We start from the raw sequence: 18,270 nt of genomic DNA on the forward strand, positions 1-18,270 counted from the left end.
AGGGGAGATCCAGCCGCCCTTCAAGCACACTCCTGGCAGCAGGGGCCGTGGCCAATGTGGGAAGCGCAGCCAGGGCCTGCAGAAGAGCCGGCTGAGACCGAGTTAGGCTTCAGGAGCAAAGCAAACCCAGGAGAGCCGGACACCGACGAGACATCCCGTCGAGGACCCAGAGCAGGGATCACAGTCCCGCCAGGCACGTGAGTCCACGAAGCCCGATCCCCACAGCCGACGCACCCTGGCACTCTCTCAGTTCTGGGGGGCACTCTGCAGCCCCCTGGCTGGTGGGCACAGGCCCCCCATCCCTGCCTGGTCTGTGCTGACTCTGAAAGTCAGCAGGAATTCCGGGGGCTCAGACCACAGACTGAAGGTGAGGCTGGTGCCTGGCCATGTTCTTCCACCCTGCAGATGCTGGGAGTCACCGGCCTCCTCTCTCTAGAGTAAGGGGGAGCAGGACCCCTCTGGGATTCAGGAACATGGGGCTCAGGAGCAGGCCACGTCCCCTACTCACCACTTTGGGCTTGAAGGGCGGCTGGATCTCCCTGTTCTCCAGCTTCTCCCAGTCGATCCTTCGGAAGAAGGCATGTTCCCGCACGTCTCTCTCCCCCTCCGGCCCGCAACCCAGCCGCTTGCCTGGGTGTTTGGTCATCAGCTAGAGAGCAGCAGAAAGAGGGTGCAATGTGTGATGTGGGGACCAGGTGACGACATGGTATCGTATAACTGAAATGTGCTGAGAGAGTAGAACATCAGTGTTCTCCCCCCAAAAGACAAAAAGGTAACTGTGTGAGGTGCCGGACGTGTCTACTCGATTGTGGGACTCTTCCACAATGTAATTCGTGTCCAACCATCACGTGGCACATTTTAAACACATTGCAATTTCATTTGTCAATTATACCTCAATAAAGAGGAAAAAAGACCCTCCCTCCCCCGCCCCACACACTAAAAGTAGGAGAAAAAGAGAATGCTGGGTGGTAGTTCCGCACCTTTGCTACTTCTGCTAGGAGCCCTGACTGCACGGATGCCCGGGGAGCACCCCGAGAAATCAGTGGCTTGCACAGAGTGACCCCAACTCACAAATACAGTGCTGACAGTATGGGTCTTTTTTTTTTTTTTTAAGATTTTATTTATTTATTTGACAGAGACAGAGAAAGCGAGAGCAGGAACACAAGCAGGGGGAGTGGGAGAGGGAGAAGCAGACTCCCCGCTGAGCCGGGAGCCCGATGTGGGACTCGATCCCAGGACCCTGGGATCATGACCTGAGCCGAAGGCAGTCGCTTAGCCAACTGAGCCACCCAGGCGCCCAGTATGGGTCTTTTTGTAGCGGTTTTTATGATAAAGGACACAGGCAAGCAATCTGGCCCCAGAGCCAAACCTAAGAATTTAATCAGCAGTCTTCCTACACTGTGTTAGAGCAGCCACTCTGTAGGTCTACAAGAAATATGTATGTGAAAAGGTAGGCAATCACTAAAACTTGTGTGTGTATCTCCTGTGATGCTAATCACAAACATCATATGCCTATTTATTGCCCAGACCAAAATGTATTAATCAAAAGACATATGGGTTGGAAAAATAAATGTCGTGACCAGCAGGTGACTAGTTAATTCCCATGTGTCTACTGCGGGAGACAGAGGCGAACACAGGAGGGCCCCGCTCTCCCTATTTATGTATGTAAACAGTGCGTTGCCCTTGGAAGACACCTGATAAGCACATCCCACATGATCAAACTCGCCAGAAAATGTTGAGTGTCTTACACTCCATCCCACTGGGTCTGACGATAATTTTGTGGCCTAAAGCTTCACGATTAAAAACTAACCAGGTCAGGACCCAGTCATTTCTATTCCTTGGTATCTCCTCCATAGAAATGAGCTCGTATGTTCCCCAAAACACAAAACCTGGAAGTTTCAGGGCAGTTCTATTTGGAACAGCCCCAAACCAAAGTGGAAACAACCCAAAGGCCCACCAGCAGTAGCATGAATAAATAAACTCTGGTGTGATCACACGGTGGAATGCTACGTGGGCGGATGGAAGACGGAAGTGCACATGCATGCGCGCGCGCACACACACACACACGGATATGGAGAAATGCTGCGATCACCATGTTGGGTGAAAGAAGCCAGGCCCGGGGAGCATCCGCCACAAGACTGCATTTGTGCCAAGTTCAAAACAGACCAGGCCAATCCCTGCAGTTACGAGCAGGGACGCTGCTTATCCTAAGGGGTGGGGAGTCGCTGTGGGACAGGAAGGGAGGGGGCATCTAGGGTGTCGGAAACCTTCCCTTTCATGACCTGGGTGCATTTGTTTTGTGAAAATTCACTGATCTACAACACTGACGACTCGTGCCCATTTCCGCATGCACATTCTACCTCAAAAGAAGAGAACTGAATGAAGAATGACCCAAGGCCCACCAAGTCAGGCGAGGGAAGAGGCTGAATATTTTCCGAGGGCCCGCGGTTATTTCTGGTAACTCATGGCAGTTTCATGAGGGGGATGAGAAACTAAAGCACAGTGCCATTAGCTGCCTGGGCCAGAGTTCCAGGCAGTTTGGGGATCAGAAGCCCTTCTCTGGGCCGCCATGTTTCCTACGATGCCCTGCATGTCACTGAGCTGTAGCCCTTGATGGCTGGAAGCAGTGGCGTGGGTTTGCGGGTTCTCCGCCAACCTCTCTCAGAAGTGTGGGCAAGAGATTTCGTTGACCCTCTCGGTCCGTGGTTCTGAAAGGAATGCAGGTCTACTTACTCCTTTGCAGATGGAAACGGCCTCCTTGGACAAGGATTTGGGATAAGAAACGTTATGCTCCATTATGGACTGAAACAGCTCGTCTTCATCTTCGCCATCAAAGGGAGGCTGTTCAGGAAAACAGAGACACGGGAAAACAGGCAAGGTGATTCATTAGCGTGGCACCTGGAGACCCCATGTCAGCACCAAGACACACACCGGGCTTCTGGGCGCACCACCGGCTGCAGAGTTAGCTCAGTGAAGTTGCTGGTTTATTTGATTATCTTTCATTAGGTTGGTGGTTGTGTGTTTTTCACTTTTTCCTCTGTCTCTTTAATTATCCTGCCCTGGGCAACCCAAAACAATCTTTAGGGAAAATGTTTTTGAGTAATGCTTTTAATGCTTTGCAAATAAATTATAATTAATCCATTAATTTTGTAATTATGTGTTAAAAAATTTAATTATGATCAAGTTAGCATACAGATGGCTCTGTGTGCAGGGGTGGGGGCAGGTGGAGAATGCTTGTGCCTTTGGATTCTGAGCATGGGGCGTTGGGGCCACCGGACATGGGCTAAAAGGATGTCCCCAGGTCCAGAAATCCACACCTGGGCCCTTCTGACCCACCAGGGAGCTGCTCTGTAGAGAGCCTGGCACGTGCATGGTGCCAGTGATGGGAGCTTAGCCTCCACTAGACCCTCCCCTCTCCTCTTCTGCTGGGCTTACACTGCCCACAGTGAGAGCGGGAGGCATGGCAGTGCTGTGGGCAGTCATGGTTAAAAGTCCGGCGGATCTGGACCAGAATTCTAGCTCCACCATCTCCTAGCTGGGTGTCCACATGCAAGTGACCTCTCTCTTTAAGATACAGTTATCCAATTTGTAAAATGGGGTTCCCTGGCGAGTCTGCAAAACACCTGATAGTCTGTCCTGTACCCAGCAGGTGCCTGCCGAAGGGCGCCTAGTGGTACTGGTATTTTATTAAGGCAGATGAACTGTCTTAGAAGGGGCTGCTAGACTCCTCGGGAGGAACGGGTGAGCTCAGGACGTCCCTCAAGCTTTCTCCTCCAGCATGTCTTTAATCCTGAGAGGTCTAGCAAATTACCTGTCACTCTGGAGGGGCAGTGCACAGGATCAGTGGGTTTATGGGAAATTTCTTAATGTTCCCTTTAGGCTTAGCTAACCTTGGGTTCAGCATAAGAAAGGCAGACCGGGGTCGGCTATCACAGATGAGAGAATCCCCGTATGTTTCATCTTGGTGCATTTTCCTTCTCATGGAAAAGAGTGTCTCTGTCACTCTGACTGACGTGGTTAGGGCTCCAAAAATGCAGAGTCCAGCTTAAATGCAAACTCTATCATGGACCAAAGACAGCTGTGCCATGGTCAGCAGGATACCCCTTCTCATCAAACATCTCCCTCCGAGTAAGAGACAGTAATGAACCCAAGCAGACTGCTCCCCCCGAAGCACCACTCAGATCATTCCAACCTGCTCATCTGACCCCCCCACCTTAGTCCTCCCCTACCCCCAGCCCTGAATAGGAGCTGGGTGTTGGGTCAGCCCATGGGAACTACACCTACTCAAGGGAAAGATACTAAGTCTATAAAAAACCCTACCTTGGGACCAGGTCTGGGAGAATGGGGGGGGTTGGGATTGATGCCACTGTTGTTGTTGGGTTTTATTTTTATTATTTTTGGGTCTAGAAATATAAATAAACAGGTCTCTTTTTCGATTCTAAGTACCTGGTGTAAAGAATATTTAATTTGGTCAAAGCATGCAGGTGGGTGAGGAGAACTAAAATCAGCCCGCCTATGGGGTGCCTGGCGGACAGAGTCGGTTAAGCATCTGACTCTTGGTTTCGGCACAGGTCCCGATCTCGGTGTTGTGAGATCGAGCCCTGCCTTGGACTCTATGCTCAGCGCAGAGTCTGCTTGAGAGTCTCCCTCTCCCTCTGCCCCTCCCGCACATGCTCTTTCTCTAAAATAAATAAATCTTTTTTTTTTTTTTAAGATTTATTTATTTATTTGAGACAGCGAGAATGAGAGAGAGTACATGAGAGGGGGGAGGGTCAGAGAGAGAAGCAGACCCCCTGCCGAGCAGGGAGCCCGATGCGGGACTCGATCCCGGGACTCCAGGATCATGACCTGAGCCGAAGGCAGTTGCTTAACCAACTGAGCCACCCAGGCGCCCTAAAATAAATAAATCTTAAAAAAAAAAATATTACCCTGCCTGTGAATGAGTCCGAGCAGAGCCTGAACAGCCCACCATGGTGGGTCTCCCTGAGCAGGAATAACGTGGCACCTGGGATGCCCGCGGGCAAGTAGCTGGGCACAGACAGAGCAGGCCGGCCCAAGACTGGCCAAGAACTACAGAGGAGGCCAGTCCTGCGGTCCATCCCACCATTCCTTCTCTGCCTGACGTCATGCAACCTACTTCTTCTGGACACTTATGGTATAATACCCACAAAACATCCCATTTTCCCTAATAAGTGATCCACATATGTGGCTGAGTTCTGGCCACGGAGATCTTTATAACTAAAGCAAACATGGCAGGGTTTCTGCTCCGGGCTGTGAACTGCACATCTCCGGGGGGCCCCACACTCTGAATTTCCTGTGTTTATACTCTACAATGTCATGGTGCTCCGATTGCGAGCAGGGTATGGGGGCTCCTCCTGGATGACCAATCGACACCTCTCAGTGTGGCCCCTCAGAGTCGCTGGTCAGGAGAAACTACGTACCAGCAGAGCATCAAACCAGACGCGAAGGGTTCCTAAAGCTTGGGCCCCCTAGGTAGACAGAGGCAGCAGGGGGAGTCAGCGGGCCTCTCTGGTGATGCTCAAGCACTAGCAGCAGGAATGTTAAAGGGGCTGAGTCACGGATCATCCCAGCCAAAGGCTTAAGGGCAATTTTCTCCAAAGAGAAACTCAGACAAATCGTCCCCAGGAATCCTTGTCAGGCGAGGCAGCAAGAACCTTTGCATTTGAAGACAGGTCAATGCAGATGCTTCCCCCCAACCCCCACCCCCACTGATGCGGAAAAAGGAATTTGGGGGGGGGGGGGGGGGGGGAGGAATTCTGTGTAGGGCACTGGCCTATCACACCTGTTTAATTGTCTCCTGGCATGGGAACCACCTTGGCCCAGGTGAGCTGTGCCTATTCCTGATCCAGGAAGCAGTTGACCATGAAGTCCCCAATGTGTTCCCACTGAGAGCAGGACACCTGGCTCCTGACACACCCCAGAGAGCATTCCTTAGAACTAGGGGATATTAATCCTACAGGATACTCCTGGGTCAAAGTTTGCACCCTTTCCCCCCTCTTTCTGGGATCTGCAGTAACATTTACATTTAGGTTCTAAGAAGTCCTGCCATAAAGAGAGCTATTTAATCCTGTGGGAATCATACAGGCTGGGGATGGAAGGATTCTCTGAGGCCCCCTGGGCTCACCTGTTGCGATAAGATTCCTAAGCTATGGCAAAAGCCACAGGACCACGTGTCCTTGTGGCAGCGCCCTGGGCTTCCACCCCATATTCCGTCGCTGTGTGGCCCCGAGGACTGGGGCGTCTCCTGGCAATCCCAGGGAGGACACGTGCCTCTACCCCTGACGTTCTGTTATCGCCCATTGGAGTCTACACTGCCTGATGAAGGGTGGCCAGTGTTTGGGAGCGAACAGCAGTGAGGACGGCTGCAGCTGCAGTAACGCATGCTTTTCAGGCTCTAGCTATGTGCCAGGTAGAGTGCTTTTCCCAGCATCGCTCACTCAATCCTCAAAACCGCCATCTGACCGCCGTACATACTGGGGATCTCACTTCACAGTTGAGCTCATTGAGGTTCTACTATTAAGTGCTTTGGGCAGGGTTACAGAGCTGGGATGTGCAAGAACCAAGATTCAAGCCCAGACATCTGACCGCGGAGCTTGGGCTCTGGGCCATTCTGAGCGCTGTCAATCTCTCACACTTGCTCCGGCAGGTGGCTGGGGGAGGACGGTCCCCCCGGTGCTGCTGCTGGGAGGGCTGAGTGGGAGGTCCACCCACACCTAAAGATGGCTCGACTGGGGCAGTGGTGGGGAGGGAATATGTGGGGAGGCCATTCTAGTATCCGGCACAATGAGTAGTGGGGTTCTGGAAAGACCAGAGATGTTTCAAGTCATTGTGTAAAGGGACTGTCTCTAGACTAGAGAACTGGCGTGACTTCCCAGCCCTGATTTTGACTGCTTATCTCTTGCTTATGTGACACATCCACTGTCAGTCAGCAGAAGTCACGAAGGACCAATGCTGATGGGGCAGCTGCCATCTTGGTCTTGCTGCGGGGGAACGGGAAGAGGCGCTCTGGGGTGTCCTGCTCCAGGAGCATGTCCACTCAGATCTCACTGGTCAGAATGAGTCACAGGCTCTACCCGACCACGAGCGAGCTGGGAGGTACAATCCCACCACGTGCCAGAAGGGAGGAAGCCCCCAAAGACCTGGTGAGCAGCAATAATGATCATCAGACTCAGGAAAGCTCCCCGGAGCCCTCTGTGAAATTAAAATCATGTGTTCTTGGGGGGAAAATTGCATCCACATTCCCTTCACCTCACCACAAACACTGCTCTTATTTTTCTGTGAACTCTTAGGCTTGTCGTATTATTTTCAAATAAGGATGCATAATTTGGAGTTTCTTGTTTTTCTCCGTGGCTACTGGTATTCCCAGGCAGATGAACGCTGCAGAGCTGACGCCTCATCCATCCGAGATGGGCTCATTTGTCTGGGGCTGCGCTCTGATAACTAAGGCTACGATAAACATCTCTGGGCAAGTCATTTTTCTCTTCTCCAGATTACTTCCTAAGAAAAATTTCCCAGGTGTGGGCTTATGCAGCCGAAGGATGTGAGCATTTTTATGGCTCTCGTTAAGTCTCTCCAGGTCACCCTGGGAGCATTTTTACAGGTAATTGCTGCTCGGGCCTTGGTGCTGAAGGCAGGTCAAGGGTGAAATTATAATTATATTAATTTTCCTTCCCAGTCAGCTACTGAGCCTGGGGACAACAGAGGCGATGTATTGCTGAGGAGTAAGTGCATGACCATTTTGGATTTGCTCCTCTCCCCTCTTTCCCACATTCCCATGATTATTTTTAAATTTCTACAAATCTGGGCTTAGTGTCTCCAGCTAAGCTGCGTGTTAAATACAGTCTAGGCTGGGTGTAAAAATGTTCCGAGCCCGGGGTGTTCTCCTTAGCAATATGCAATTTGTGAATTTTAGACAGACAAATGAGGGCTGATGGTTCCCTCTTTCTAAAATGATTCCAAAGTCACTTACTGGTTCATGGATGCGGGGGCCCTGCCATGTGTGTCTGCAGATCGCTGGTGATCAGCGGTGGGAGTGTGGGGGTGTGGGGAGGACACCCAAGGACAGTTCGGGTGAAAGTGCTGGGAGAAAGTACCCATTGCCGATGCATCAGGAATGAAGACAAAGCATAGATAACCCTGGCAGAAGGCGACATAAAGAAGAGAGGACTGGTCCCTTTATGATGAAGACCCGTGAACGCTTGGAGCCGCAATATGCGCATTAGAGTGCTGGGTAAATACTGTTTATGCCCCAAAGTAATCATATTTGTCAAGCAGTCTGGGACCGGAAGAAAGACTCGGGCTGTTTATACTTAACTGCCCCCTTGACTGCTGACAGTAAATATACCCAATGAGAAGAAAACTGCAATAAGCTACCTTTTCTGCTCATCGTCAGCCCTCTGTGATTAAAGAGGACAAATTTAGACCATAACCCTATCAACAGCTTTATAATTAATCTTACTTTTCCAATAAGAGCATCTATTCCCTCCGCTGGGTCTGGAGGCTGTTGCAGCTTTGGGGGGCTCCGGGTACCGGGCTCAGAGCCTTTATTATCCTTTCTGGGCTGACTCACCGCCCAGAAATACATTGAAATTTGCATTGAGTCACAGGGAAGACGAAGACATGGGTCCCAAAATGAAAACGCTGTGTTGGAGGCAGGCACAGTTGAGGATTTAGAGGAACAATGACTGAGCCCGCCACGGTGCCCTAATGTGGGACGCCTTTAAGATGTCACATTTAAAGAGTGTCACCATTTTCAACAGAGATCATTAAAACTGGAAGGGATCCTATGGGGCAGGCTAACGGAGTCCGAGAAGCAGGATGGGAATGGAAATGTGCCAGAACGCTTACGGAAGCACTGGGCGTGGGGAGGGCATCTGCAGGTGGGGGTCTCAGGGACAATGGGCAAGTGAGGCAGGATTTTTAAAATGCACCCAAAGGGGACTTCCCTGCAGGAGGGCAGCATTTCCTGAGCTCTCCTCTAGGGAATGAAGTTCCCGGGCTTAGGGAGGAAGAAAGATGGGGGCAGGAGTGCGGGGGGGGGGGGGGGGGGGGGGGGGGGGGGGGGGGGGGGCACAGGACTTCTGAGATCCTAGTCTCCTGCTCGCCAATGAAGAATCAGCTCATCTGATCTCTTGTAAAGTGCCCTTGGAAACAGATCCTATTTTCCACGCAACCGATTTCTTTGGTTGGCATATGCAAATGTGACTCAGTGAAAACAGGGTTTGTTTCTGGACTCAAGAGTCAGAACATGCAAGTGGGATCAAGAAGGAGAACTCAGCTTTCTGTGCCTTCGTGAATAGCATGGCTCCCAGGGGACCAACAATTTAGTCAAATTTTATTGTTAAAATTCTAAAGAGGGGAAATTAACTCAAGGGGCAGGCAACTCACTATTGTCTCACTGACATTGGTTCTGGATGACCTGCTTTTCCGTGCTTACAAGCTGGCGTATTTAGCCTGAGATGAACATTTTACTGGGGTTAAAAACCTAAATTAATAATCACAAACCATTTTACTATCAATCAAGGCCTAACCACACTTCTCAGTTAATGACCGAATGTAGGCTAGGACCCTGTATCTTTTAATCTCTAAGAGACTACTTTAGTATCTAAAAGATGTAAGGCAATGAAAAACATAAAGGAGAACTCCCCAGTGGCCTCCCACTCCAGAGGGAAAGCCAAGGGTCTGTGATGACTTCCATGCTCACAAGACCTGGGGCTCCCCTTTCCTCTCTGATCTCTAACCCATTCTGCTCTGGCCAGACTGGTGGCTTCCCACCCCTTTCTTTTTTTTTTTTTTTTTAAAGATTTTATTTATTTATTTGAGAGAGAGAGAGAGAGCACATGAGAGGGGGGAGGGTCAGAGGGAGAAGCAGACTCCCTGCCGAGCAGGGAGCCCGATGCGGGACTCGATCCAGGGACTCCAGGATCACGACCTGAGCCGAATGCAGTCGCTTAACCAACTGAGCCACCCAGGCGCCCTTCCCACCCCTTTCTTAAACATGGCCATACACTTCCACCCCAGAGCCTTTGCACTTGCTGTTTCCACTGCCCAGAATGCTTTCACCCCACATAACACCTAGCATTCTCTAACTATTTGCTCATCTTCACTTCAGCTCTACATGAGACCCTCCCTGGCCATCCTCGCTCCAATTTCAACCTTCCTCCAGCACTGTATTTTCTTTCCTGCTTTATTACTTTTTCTCTTAGCTTATCACTAGTCTGTATTTTCTTTATTTAACTCATCTACTGTCTCTCTCTCTCTCTCTAGCTTATATATAAGAGCATCTATTCCCTCCGCTGGGTCTGGAGGCTGTTGCAGCTTTGGGGGGCTCCGGGTACCGGGCTCAGAGCCTTTATTATCCTTTCTGGGCTGACTCATGAAGGTGAGGGTTTTTGTCTGTTTTGTTTACGGTGATCACCAAGCAGAGAGTAAGCCTTAAACAAGTATTATGTTGAATGAATAAATGAAGGAGTTGATGAATGTCATATGTCAGAAAGGATGACTTTCCCCCCCCCGGGACAAAGACTCAAAGATTTCCTTAGGGGGTAGCTCAGCTGCTCAGTGTGGGTATTTCTTTCCACCTTCTCTTACTAAAGCTTTTGGCTATGGAGGACCCAGCTCCTTGACAACAGTACTCAACTGCTGGGAATTCTAAAAAGCCGCCCACAACAGGGTTGTTTTTAGGTAAAATGGCAGAGATCTGGTAGACGTTCACCCAACCTGCTTCCCCTTCTGAGCTCATAGGTACACCATATTTCCCCCCACCCCCTGATCCTTCGCGTCTTATAGTGGGGCCACGTGGCCAGTGGGCTGTAGGAAGGGGTGATGTATGCCACCTCTAGGCCTGGCCCCTAAAACATCCTGTGCAACCTCCCTTCTGCTCTCTTCATCGGCCAGTTGAGTAAGGAGGGTGCGCTAAAGGAATCTGAGGCTCTAAAAGATTGTAGGGACAATGGACGAAAGAAACCTGCCCTTGAATGACCCTGTGGATCAGTACCCCCTGCCTGCTGCCCCCCCCCCCCCCCACAGGGCTGTGCCAAGAATGGAAAATAAACTCGTGTGGTGTGTTAAACCACTGAGGTTTTTGGGGCTTGCTTGTTAAAGCAACAAGTGTGATTTGCCCCAACGCTATGGATATTAAGGCCGTATATTTAAAAAGTGCAAGCTTCGGCATCATTCCCCTGCTTATCTGATATATGTTGCATTCCTCAGAGAAACCTAATCTGTCTTTTTGTAACTGGAGGTTCAGCCTTGTTGGACTTTTGTGCAAATTGCAATGAACTGCCAAGGGTGAGATAAGGAGAGATGGGGAGAAGCTATTAAAGCATTTCTTCAAGTTTCACTGTCTTCTTCCTTTGCTAATAATACCGATTCTACACCCGGGCAGCAGCTAGGTAATCTGTGCAGACAAACTTGCAAGGAACCATAATGCAACCACAGTTCTGAGACACTGAAAACCTACAGAGGCCACTGTTGTCCTCAACATGCAGGGACTTTCATGTTTAATATGAAAGCTATGTCGGTGATGCTCCAGGTGTCAGCTCTCAGTTTGGGGCTTTTATAACCAGAGATAATTGCTGTGCCTGTTGAATATAATCCACTTTCAAGGGCAGGGGGGATTTCTCCCTCTTTCACCGGGGTCAGGGAAGTCAGACCAGCATCAGCAGCTGGGTCCCACTATCCTGGCCCAAACAGAGCTGTGGTATTCACTTTATCCAGCAATAAACAAGTACAAAAATGTACATTACCTGCCCGGCTAGCATTTCATATAATAGGACGCCATAGGCCCACCAGTCCACGGATTTTCCATATGGCTGATATGCGATTATCTGTGTGAAAACACATACATCAATTACATTTAGTGGTGAATCAAAAAGCCCATGTTAGAACAGACAAGTCAAGTGTGTAGGCTTTTCTGCACTGAGGGGAGAGGGCCCCGCAAATCCCACACATGGGGAACCACCTCCCCATGACTCGCTGCCCAAAACCTGCTTGGGGTCTGCTCCTTTGAATCCACCTGGAGATGCCACAGGGCAGATTTAATTATCCTCGATGGTGAAAAATATTTGGACATTGAGGTGGATTTCATTTTGGAAAAAGCCAGGGGTCCTTCAGACCATGGGTCTGATAAATAAGATAATCAAACTATGTAACAGAATTTTGCTGAAAGCAACAAAGATGATGATGGAGATAACGTATCTGCTGAAGTTTCAGAACAGTTTGAAAGAGACATAATTTTATCAAATGTCGTATTTGAGCCTTGTCTGAATCTTGACTCAAACCAAACCAACTCTAAAACAGAAATCAGGAACAACCAAAATGTGGTCTCGATAAGAGATTACCCTTAATTTTGTGAGGTGGGAAAATGGTATGGTGATTTGTTTAAAAGTGTATGATGAGTGTATTAATGAGTGAAATGCACAAGAGATGAAGAATTTACAGGTGAAGTGGCATGACATCTTAGACTTGTTTTAAATACCTGAGCAAACTAGGAAGGGATCGGAACAGTTGGCAAAATGCAGGGAGCTGGTGAAGCTGGGTGACGGCCCACGGAGACCCCGACTGCTCCCTCTATCTTTGTGGCTCCCAGAAGTACTAGAATAATTCTACGACCTGCCCTCGTGGAAGAGGGTAATACTGATTGGAATTTCTAAGCACGGCACGGGTTATTAAAACACTGGTGTTGTCTAAAGCACACGATCCCCCGACCCACAGATCATGCCCCAGGATCCGAGGCGAAGACATCCGGACAGGTGCTCAGCATGACCATTCTGACATTTTGCATATACACATGTGACTTGGAAATGTTCTAGGGTATTTTTTAATGGCCCACGATGTCTAATGGAATGTCCTGGGACACAAACAAACCTGCATGTCTCTGCCTCTCCATTTCTTTAATGTATTACTAATATTTCTCCTTGTAGCATGAGAAATACAAGCTCCCTGTCGCTTACCTCGGTGTGGGTGGCAACAAGAGGGCACACATTTGGATCTGGCAGCTTTATAGCTCATTTTCTTGACAAGGAAATGACAACCAAAGGAAGCTACAAGGAGGACTTCCTTTCTTTTTAAAACTACATTTGTTCTTCTTTGAAAACTTGGAAAATGCACACATACACAGAACAAAAAACCCTCTCAGAATGAGCCTCTATGTGTTACTTGATGATGTAAAATGAGGCTTGGCATTCTGGTTCCAAGACAGGAAATGACTGGATCAAAGCTTGTCTTAACCAAGTAGAACAACAACAGAAATTCTCTTTGGGAGAGTAAGAAAGTACACCTGCTATGTACCTACTATATGTCCGATGTGCTGAGCACATTCTGCAGAATCCAGTGCGGGAGAACTAATTATTCTTCCCATTTTATACGTGGGAAAGCTGACGTAGCAAGACGTTTCAGAGACCCATCCAGAGCCAATCAGCTCATAAGTGGTGCTCTGGATATTGACATTTCTGTTTTAAAAACACAGTTTATGGCTGTCAAATATATGTAATCACTCATACTGAGATTAATAAAATATTAATCGAAGGGCTTCGAGGATTAAAGAGGTTTAAAACCACCATTTCAGTTGTTGTAGCTGTATTTCAAAAGCACCTGAATAACATTTTTTCTTGTAACTATATTAAAACCAGTCCCGGCAATCTATTTTCATTAATCGGTGTTTTAGTGTACTCCGTTTTTAATACAGGTGGAGCTCGGGCACCGTGTTGCTGTGGGAAATATCAGGCTGGGGAACTGAGGGGACTGAACGAGGGAGGTCACACTGTATTTTGTATCCTATATTCTGCAAGGATCTGAGTAATCTTACCAATCAGACTCCTCTCCTTGGGTGGTATGAAACGCCACCCGAGTTTGGAAAGCCATCAGAGGTCAAGGGTAGGGAAACCCTGTCTCTGGTCAGAATGATTCACAAATCCTAAAAGCCATGGCCACCTGAAGACTTTTTTTTTTTCTTCTTGACTCTTTTATCAACTTTGGTCCAAGTTGACTTTTATTTTCTATTTGCACAGCATCAAACTCTCATGACTCCTGCTGATAACACGCTCTCCTTCCTCCAAGGCTTACCAAAGCAGAATGCCAAGTACCAATGGCTCCTTTTTCTTGTCGCTAGCATCTGGCAATCCCCCGAGCCGACCAGCTCAGCTACTGGGCCGAGATGACAAAGTCATGCTGAACACTGCTGTGCTTTCAATGGTAATAACAGGATGGGACTTGAAATTCAGCTGGGGCATTTCTTCTTGGAGAAGCTCACAATGTATCACCCCTGCCTTATGCGCTCCATGAAATGGGAAGGTCCGAAGATCTAAGTCACAAGGTCTAGGGGTGCAACCCTACCATTGCAAATTCATTTTTAGAATGAAGCATTGCTTTCCCCTCAATGATGAGCTGCTATTAATAAATACCTCCAATGATCCAAAAATCTCACTGCAAAAGGGAAACTGTTAGAGAGCCCCATTTGAAGATAAACATTTAGATACACATGATTTGGGATGTTGGTTACGCTGTCCCTTGTGAGCTGTCTGGACCTGCCCTGGGTAGTACGGTAGCCACCAGCCCCATGTGGCCACTGAGCATTTGAAAAGTGGCTAGAACAAACCGAGATGTGCTTTAGGTGGGAAATACACATCAGATTCTGAAGACTTAGTACCCCAACCGCAAAATATCTCATTCATATTTTGGATATATTGGGTTAAATAAAATATATTAAGCTTAATTTTACCTGTTTTTTTTTTTTTTTAACTTTTAAACATGTGGTTGCTCAGTAGAGCACAGGACTCTTGATCTTGGGGTCGTGAGTTCGAGCCCCATGTTGGGTGTAGAGATTCCCTAAATCAATCAATCTTTGGGGGAAAAAACCCCACACATACACAACAATGGGGCTGCTAAATGCAGTCTGGCCTGCATTTTCTTTCTACTGGACGGGGCCAGTCTACACCCTTTTCACGGGCTCCTACAACTCACTCTGGTTCCTGTTGGCCCAGGGAGCCAGCTTTGGGCCGAGGACCAGGCTCAGAGGCCGCAGAATGAGTGGTGAGGCTCTCTTGTTTCTGTCCCCCTGGGGACAGGAGCAGGTGTTTCTGGGACTCGTGGGCCAACGGAGGCTTGCAGCCAAGCCCGGGGGGTTGCAACGGCAATTCGGTCTCCCACAGCAGAGAACCTCACAAAAGAGAGGCAAACTTGGCAAGAAGGGCTCCAGTTGGCAGATCTCCCTGCACACATGGGAGGTTGAACTTTAGCTTCAAAGACAGACCCCCAACAGGGCCACTGTCATTCAGCTTTCCTGCTATTTGTCATTATGATCATTATGATTATACTCACATGAGCCAACTGCTTGGGAGAGATGTCAGGATGTTTCAAATGGCTGCCTATCTTGTAAAAGTAAGATATGAATGAGCTTTCTCCCAGCCTGGGCACAGGACCAGGAATGAAAGGGACCAGGGGGCAGCTTCTCATCTCCTAGCAGGTCAGCGGCCACACTGACTGGAAGGACACGGCTCTGAAGCCACCCACCTTTCCACCCTCTGCCAGGGCTACATACTCAAAGGCCTGCCAAAGGGGACGGGACTTCAGAAGCCTTTTGGGGGGCAGCACGGTAAGGTTTTAGATGCTACCAGCAATAGCAACAGTGACTACAAGCAACGTCACCATTGCAACACTCTCACTATGTGCCAGGCTCCTTAGCTCTGCTAGCTCGCTTAGCCCTTGGGAGACTTTTATGAGGTAGGAGCGCCCCATTTCAAAGATGACGAAATGAGACACAGAGAGGTTAAGTAGCTTGCCCGAGGTCACACAGCGAGTAAGTAGCAATGCTGGGATTTGAACTCTGGTCATCTGGACTTGGTATCCACACTTTTGACCATTTTTCTAAACCGAAGGTTCATCGGCCCATGACCCAGTGTGGTTCCCTAGACAGCTATGGTGGGAACTGGCCCCAAAAGGGGCTCAAATGCTTAACAGGCTTAAAGCTGCCAAGACAGCCACTTCACTCAGGAACTCTGGCTCTGGAGGCTTTGTCTTAAAGGACCCAGGGGAACGCGACATGTGTGGGAGGAGACTCACCCTCCCGTTCCTGGCTGTACCTTAACTGGACTCCACTCTTCATTTTCACGTGATGTTTACTAGCCAAATCCCCAGAACCCCCCCTAATACATGGCCCGACAACAGAAGGCTCTTCCCAGGCTGCCGTTACAAATGAACACTGGCCTTTATGCATAAAACATGCTCGAGTTCTTCTACTGTCTCAGGGAAACAATATTTTCTCTTCCTTTGATCAAAGATAAAACTATTTTACTTTAACAAAAAATGGTTGTTTTGAAAAACATCCTAAGTTCCCAACGATAGAACATTGGCCACAAGAGGCCTTCTTTATATGCATGGTCAAGAACACTGACATGTCAATACAGTACCATTTGGGAAAAAAGAAGACGAGCTGCAGTGCCGTCTGCATGTTCTGTCATGACGGCTGGGGCCATGAGTTCGAGAACCGTCTCCTCCACTCTCTCCTCTGGGGCTGACAGAGCTCAGCTGCCACGCAGCGGCCTTTGCCTCGTCAGGCTAAGACTGCTTATCTGCCCTCCCTCGACCCCAGACTCTTCCCCAGCAGGGCCGGGCCACCCCCCTGCTTACCCAGCACCAGGACCCCGCCCAGCAGCTGGTGCGGAAGAAACATGTGGGAGTGGATCTCATCCAAGCCCTAACTGTGGGCACCACCCACCTCTTTTTTTTTTAAAGATTTTATTTATTTATTTGAGACAGAGAGAATGAGAGAGAGAGCACATGAGAGGGGGGAGGGTCAGAGGGAGAAGCAGGCTCCCTGCCGAGCAGGGAGCCCAATGCGGGACTCGATCCAGGGACTCCAGGATCATGACCTGAGCCGAAGGCAGTCGCTTAACCAACTGAGCCACCCAGGCGCCCCACCACCCACCTCTTAAGTGCAACATCAAATTGCTGGATTGCCAAGGCTGGAGGGACCCTTACAGGTGCCTTACAAAAGTGTCCTTAGGATTCTGGAAAGGAACCTAAGTTTCAGAGAGCTAAGTGGCTTGCTCAAAGGTCACTGGGCTGGTTGCAGATAAGGTCTCCTGACCGCGTCCCCTTCCCGCAGCACCAGGCTTGGACCAGAGTTCGAGAAACAGGAAAGCTTCGTGGTGGGTAAGGGTGAGGCACCCCACCTCTCAGCCCAAGAGGCTCCCCAGTCAAACACCTTTCGGTGGTGTATCCAAGCCCAGAACACCAGTAGCCACTGCACAGGAAGCACACTGTGATGTGAACACTCTGAATCGGACTTCTGGAGACCAGTTCTGCCATGGGAGAGCTGTGTGACCTTGAGCAAGTTGCTTAGCCTCTCTGAGTCTCCATTTCCTCAGCTGGGATACTGGAATTCCAGCACCCACCTGGTAGGAACGTGGCAGGGGATAAATGGCATTTTGTATAATAAAATGTGTTTATTGCAGGTGAGTTGAATATATGATATGACGCCCCACTGCCTAACATCAGAAGTAAGAACCAGCCCCCAGGCACGGCACGCAGGTGAAAATGAACCAAGGCAGTGGAGTTAAACGTGGCTCACAGGAGGACAAAGGAAACATTCTGCTAGGACAGATTACATGCACAATATGTATTAAACACCCTGAAATGACTGTTGGCACCTGGCAATTCTCATCAACGCTGAACTTTCCATTCATTCTTTCAGCAAATATTAGCTTCCTATGTGCTGGACACTGCCCTAGGCTGGGGAGGTATGTAAATTAATAGATTTTAGAATCCCCCCTCGTGCAATTACATTAATTTTTACCAGAGCAGCAAAACCTCAGGTTTTTCTCTTTTTATCCATATCCCCTCCCACTTCCGCCTTCCCTCGCCCCCCCACTATTTATGGCTTATTGTACATTTCCTTGGGCTGGGCACTCTTCTAGGGACAGGGACTGTGACTCTAATTAAGGAGACAGACAGGAAAACAGATAAATACAACTAAAATGTAATGCCTTACATCAGGGATCTTTGTACATCACATGAGAAATATCTGCAATATTTGAAATCTTTGGACAAAAGGCATGATATAAGTATAAAGAAAATCACCATAAGGTGAAAATGGAAAGTCTAGAGTCCAAAGTATACACTTTCTATGTAGACAGAAACTGTGGCTCTATCTAGGATTGGAGAGAACAGGAAATGATTTCTCTAATGGCAATAAAAGTGCTTTATAATCTATTCATAGTACCCACCTCTTCTACTCCCTGGTTGTTCACT

At 48.9% G+C, this 18,270-nt stretch overlaps 1 protein-coding gene across 1 annotated transcript in view; it reads right to left on the bottom strand.

Moving 5' to 3' along the window:
* The window catches only part of PRKCA (protein kinase C alpha), a 385,436-nt gene that overhangs the window by 11,339 nt on the left and 355,827 nt on the right, over positions 1-18,270 (bottom strand). The window contains exons 14-16 of the mRNA XM_021678425.1: positions 11,769-11,849; positions 2,734-2,841; positions 509-649 (exon numbers count right to left, since the gene is read on the bottom strand). Coding sequence (XP_021534100.1) covers positions 509-649; positions 2,734-2,841; positions 11,769-11,849 — 330 coding nt within the window. The remainder of the gene's footprint in view (positions 1-508; positions 650-2,733; positions 2,842-11,768; positions 11,850-18,270) is intronic.

This window comes from Neomonachus schauinslandi, chromosome 15, assembly GCF_002201575.2.
Source record: "Neomonachus schauinslandi chromosome 15, ASM220157v2, whole genome shotgun sequence".
NCBI lineage: Eukaryota > Metazoa > Chordata > Mammalia > Carnivora > Phocidae > Neomonachus > Neomonachus schauinslandi.